Below are 6,000 nucleotides of genomic sequence, written 5' to 3'. Positions count from 1 at the left end.
TTCTGTTCCCGCACACTAACAGACACAGAGAAGAGATACTCACAAATAGAAAAAGAGTGTTTAGCTGGGGTGTGGGCCTGTGAGAGGTTTGCACGTTATGTTCAAGGCATGGACAGTTTTCGCCTGCAAACAGATCACAAACCATTAGTTCCTTTGATAAACACATACGACTTGGACAAGGCTCCACCCAGAGTGCAAAGACTACTAATGCGTCTTCTGAGGTTTCAGGTGGTGGCAGAGCACGTGCCGGGCAAACAAATGGTCATCGCGGACGCCATCTCTAGGAACCCGCTGAACAACTCGGATGACAGCATCGGCAGCACGTGCAAAGAGGTACAAGTTTATCTACAATCTATTCTGTCAAATGCACCGGCGTCGCCACAAAGGCTGGAAGAAATCAGATCAGCAACACAACAGGATGAGGAGTTAACAAGAGTCATCAGCCTCATACACAAGGGTTGGCCACCAAAACACTCACTACATCTTGCATTGCATGGCTATTTTCCAGCACGATCACAACTCTCACAGGTTGATGGACTAGTATTGTATCAGGACAGACTAGTCATCCCGGCAGCTCTGAGGCCCGACGTTTTGAACCGCATTCACGAGGGACATCAAGGGTTAACAAAGTGCAGAGCCAGAGCAAAAATGTCGGTGTGGTGGCCTCGCATCAGCAAAGATATCGCACAGGTTGTAAATACATGCAAGTTCTGCATTCAAAACAAGCCTTCACAAAGACATGAGCCGCTGCTCACTTCACCCCTACCAGATGGACCCTGGCAGCGGATTGCAGCTGACCTGTGTGAGTTCGAGAAGCAAAATTACCTGATTGTGACTGACTACTATTCCAGAGACATCGAAATTGGCCGCCTGCCAAGCACCACGAGCAGACAGGTCATTGGCCGATTGAAAAGTATGTTTGTACGATGGGGCATACCACTGGAGTTGGTCAGCGACAACGCAACACAATTCACTTCAGATGAGTTCAAGCAGTTCTGTGGGGAGTATGGATTCAATCACATAACCTCAAGCCCACATTTTCCCCAAGCAAATGGTGCTGCAGAACGTGCTGTTCAGACAGCAAAACACATCCTAAAGCAAGCAGACCCACATTTGGCTCTGATGTGTTACAGAGCGACCCCAAGTACTGCAACGGGAGTGAGCCCAGCAAAGATCATGACGGGAAGACACATTAGAACAACGCTACCAATGCTCAGAGACAAAATGCGGAGCAAACCTGAGAATAAACAAGACATTCTGCAGAAGGACACCCAAACTAAATCATCCTACAGGTACTTCCATGACCGACACCACTCAGCTCGACCTCTACCTGAGTTATTTCCTGGACAGAACGTCAGAGTAAAGTTGGATGGAGAAAAGGAGTGGAAAACTTCAGCAAGGGTCCTTAGCAAATGCGATCAGCCACGTTCATATATTGTGAAAATGGACAATGGGACAGTAACACGCAGAAACAGGAGACACCTACAACCTGTTCCAGATGACACCGCACCACAGGAAATGCAACCAGTGGGCACACCAGCAAACAGCCCAGCAGCCCACCTCGAGCTGTTCCGGGTGACCAAAGTGTGCTGGATTCAGGACAAACGGTTAAAACTGAAGAACCACCACAGCATGCTACACCAAGGAAGGTAGTGCATGTGACCAGCAGGGGTAGACCGATAAGAGTCCCTCATAGGTACAGAGAGTAACACTGTATTAGTTCAAAAGAAGAAGAGAGAAAAAAAAACATGTTGTGGAATGCCATCGTTCTGACTTACTGAATGTTATTTGAATAAGTGTTAGATTCGAGTTATGTATCGTACGAAAAAAAAGAAAGAAAAGGTTTTGGTATGCTCGTTTCAAGAATAAGGTTAGTACCAGAAGAGTTGAGTGTTAAAGTGTTCTATTAATGGTGTTTTATTAATGCTAGTTTCGTGAGGGGGAGATGTCATGATGTGTGCCTAACAGGCCACCGTACGGGGCACGTGGGACAGAGACAGACAGAGAGAGAGAGAAGCCATTGTTGTTTGTATCGGAGGATTATTACACATTAAACACGGTTAACTTCTGAGGTGTTTCATTCTTCATTATTGCCAACACGACAGTGCCCTTCAAATTAAGAGTCTGAACAGATATTTTTGCTTTTTTTTCTGAATTAACATAAAAACCCATGAATTTGCAAGTTCTTAACCTTTTAACATGTTTTTAAACACAAATAAAATAAATATAAAACTACTGATGTTTTTATTGAGTCGTTTTAACCATTAAGATTCATTTATTGACTATTTGTAACCTGTAATATATTTCTTTTGACTGTTTCTATTAACAGGCTTTTATTTATTGGGAGCTATGTTAACCAGGGTTACAATAGCATCGGCCGTACGACACCAGTCAGTGAGGTTTGGGGGATGATTACGAAGATGAAAGGGATATACAGGGAGAGGAGTTGTTCGGTTTTAAGTGTTACAGGTGAAATGTTTGTTATAAATGAAGACAAAGTGGAACTGTTGGCCAAGACGTTTGTTGCAGTACATAGTGATGATAATTTATCAGCTGATCGGAGAACTAAAAGGGAGGGAACTCGGAAGAAGTTTGAAGGGGCGACTGAAGGAGGTCATGTAATGTCAGTATTAGACATTCCTTTTAATATGGTGGAATTAGAATATGCTTTAGGGAAAAGTAAAGATACTGCTCCAGGTGCAGATGGGGTCACGTATGGGATGATTACACATTTAGGTGATAAAATGAAAAGGACGTTGTTGGATCTATATAATAAAGTTTGGTTGGAGGGGTTGATACCGAAGAATTGGAAAGAGGCGATTATTATACCTATTTTGAAACCTGGAAGAGAGTCAACTAACCCGGGAAATTATAGACCGATAGCTCTTACTGCACATATGGGCAAAATTATGGAAAGGATGATTACAGAGAGGATGTCTTACTATCTTGAACGTAATAAATTGATTACAAAATATCAAAGTGGCTTTAGGAAAGGGAGGAGTACAATGGATCCCATTGTTTGTTTAGAGAATGAAGTTAGAATTGCGCAAAGGAATAAAGAAAATTTAGTAGTGGTATTTTTTGATATAGAAAAGGCTTATGATATGGTTTGGAAGGAAGGATTATTAATAAAATTGATGAGGTTGGGAATATTTGGTAGGGTTTATGATTGGGTAAAAAAAATTTTTATTTCGTAGATCTATACGAGTAAAAATAGGGAATAACGTATCGAAAAGTTATTTAGTTGAGAATGGAACGCCTCAAGGCAGTATAATTAGTCCATTGTTGTTTTCTATTATGATTAATGATGTTTTTGATGACATAGGGTATGATTTTGTTAGGGCTCTATTTGCGGATGATGGGATGTTGTGGAAAAGAGGAAGAAATATCAGACACATGCAACAGAAATTGCAAGCCGAAATCTCCAAGGTAGAACAATGGTCGTATGTTTGGGGTTTTAAATTCTCTGTTGTTAAAACCAAATGTTTGGTGTTTACGAAGAAGAGAAATGTGGAAATGAATCTTCATTTATATGGTGAGATCATAGAACAGGTCAACAGTTTTAGATATTTAGGGGTTGTTTTTGACAGTAAGTTAACTTGGAAGGAAAATGTAAGTAATATTGAGGAATGTTATGAGGTGTCTAAAAGGTTATGCTTGGGGTGCTAGTGAAAAAGCTTTGAAACAGATATATACAACAATGATTAGATCGGTACTGGATTATGGGAGTATTGTGTATAGCTCAGCATGCAAAACATTGTTGATGAGGATTGAAAGAATACAAAATCAGGCCTTGAGAATTTGTTGTGGGACGATTAAAACGTCACCTGTAGCGTCTCTGCAAGTTGAAATGGGAGAAATGCCAATAGGACTGAGGTTTAAGAAAAATTTACTGAACTATTGGGCTAGTATTCAAGGATGTTCAAAGGATGACCATTCGGTTAAATATGTAATGTCTTTGTATGGGGAACATGGGTTTGGACGTGGTGATTGTTTGCTTGAAAAAGCTACCACATTAGCAGAAGGGTATAACTTAACTGATACTACCTTTGTAAATAAGTATTTATGTTCAGTGACTCCGACTTGGCTTTTTCCTAGGTGTGATATTGAGTTTTATCTTAAAAATGTGATGTGTATGAATAAGGGCAAAGGTAATTGGGATAGTATTTTGAATGATAGGTTAGATAGTGTTCATAGAAATTGTATACCAATCTTTACAGATGGATCGAAGGAGTCTGTGAGTGGGAGGACGGGCTGTTCTTTCTATATTCCGGTGGTGGGTAAAGGGGAGAAAATTAGGACTCCAGATGGTATGTCAGTTTTTACAGTTGAAATGCTGGCAATTTATTTTAGTTTGGATTGGATTGAGCAAAATAGATTTAGAAATTGTATAATATGTACAGATTCTTTATCAGTTTTGTTGGCACTTAATTCAAGAACAAATGAAAATAGAGTTGATATTTTTCTAGAAATATTTGAATGCCTATTTAGGTTGTGTGCCTTAGGGATTGAAATAAGATTTATGTGGGTACCGGCGCACAGAGAGATAGAAGGCAATGAATTAGCAGATTATTACGCAAAGCAAGCATTAAAGTTAGAAGCAGTGAAACCGATCCCTTTTAGCAGTAACAAAGTGAAGTCACTGATTAAGGATAGAGTTATGAATGACTGGCAGGACATGTGGGTAAGGGATAAAAAGGGAAGACATTTATTTAATATACAGAAAGTAGTAGGTAAAATGACGATAAAGGAGTTAAATAACAGAGAACAAACAATAATAACGAGATTGAGATTAGGACATTCGGGATTAAACAGCACTTTGCATATGTTGGGTGAACATCTAACAGGTTTTTGTGATTGTGGGAACGAACAGGAAACGGTTGAACATGTTTTGTGTCTTTGTAGTAAGTATACTGTAATTAGGGGTGAATTTGTAGATAGGTTGAAGACTAAAGGATATGGTGTTTGGGATTTGAGAACGTTGTTGAATGGTAATAAATCCATTTATAAACTGGTGCTAGAGTTTCTTAGGAAAATTAAGGTATTTAATAGAATTTAGTTTTATTTTTTATTTTTATTCATTTATTTTTTTCTCTCCTCGCTCTGACTCACACTCCTGCACAGTAGATGGCGGTAATGCACCTTAAGTTGGTTGCCACCCGCCATTTAAACAGACATGAAGAAGAAGAAGGGGGGGAGAGAGAGAGAGAGAGAGAGAGAGAGAGAGAGAGAGAGAGAGAGAGAGAGAGAGAGATAGAGAGAGAGACAGACAGAGAGAGAGAGAAGAAGAAGAAGAAGAAGAAGAAGAAGAAGAAGCTGCTAGCACAGCTAGCTTGTTGTTGTTCTGGTGTGTGAGGAGAATGTTTGGGGCTCTGCAGTAATATATCTTCACTTCAGTCTCTGGGAGAGTTGATCAGCTAAAGCGACTAACTGCTGCTGCTGCAGAAATCTTCTCACCAGGCTGTGGAAACTTTCTTCTCCTCCTCAACAACTTGGTGGAGTTCTTTCCAGAAGCAGAGAAGATAGTCTGCGTTCTTCGTGACAATCGGAGCTCCAGAATCAGGTTGTGGGTGAGAAAAGCTTTTCTCTAGACTTCCTGCCCTCTGGATCTGCTGCTGTTCCTTTGGCCAGAACCAAAGCGTTGGATCTTTAATCTCCTGCGTTGTTCTGAAGCAGCATCTTAATCAGCTCTCCTGCTTTGTTTCTATTGCAGCTGTTAGCTAAACACGGCTAAAGAAAACCTGCTACCACTTCAGGATCATCCATCAGCTGGGACTGATTCATCGTGTGTTCTTCACCACCTGGACCTGGACAGCATGGACACAGGTACTGGTGAATGAATGAATATATTATCATTACATGGTGGGACATTACAGTACCGCTCTCATGAGGTGTTATCATAAAAAAAATGTCCATGGTGGTTTTTAGTTCTGCTGCAGCAGCTCGGTCCGAACCTCTCTGGTTCTTTCTTCACAGAGGAGAGAAGCTCCAGAGCTTTTG

General features: G+C 40.7%; 1 protein-coding gene across 1 annotated transcript in view; it reads left to right on the top strand.

Annotated features, from left to right (window-relative positions):
• Positions 1 to 5,243: 5,243 nt before the first annotated feature.
• Positions 5,244 to 6,000, top strand: part of LOC129162273 (oocyte zinc finger protein XlCOF6-like) — a 71,989-nt gene continuing 71,232 nt past the window's right edge. Inside the window, exons 1-2 of the mRNA XM_070542118.1 lie at positions 5,244 to 5,570; positions 5,714 to 5,826. Coding sequence (XP_070398219.1) covers positions 5,817 to 5,826 — 10 coding nt within the window. The 5' untranslated portion in view covers positions 5,244 to 5,570; positions 5,714 to 5,816. The remainder of the gene's footprint in view (positions 5,571 to 5,713; positions 5,827 to 6,000) is intronic.

The sequence above is a fragment of the Nothobranchius furzeri genome, chromosome 12, assembly GCF_043380555.1.
Source record: "Nothobranchius furzeri strain GRZ-AD chromosome 12, NfurGRZ-RIMD1, whole genome shotgun sequence".
Lineage (NCBI taxonomy): Eukaryota > Metazoa > Chordata > Actinopteri > Cyprinodontiformes > Nothobranchiidae > Nothobranchius > Nothobranchius furzeri.
The sequence above is the reverse complement of the archived record's forward strand: the minus strand, read 5'-3'. Positions and strand labels throughout refer to the sequence as shown.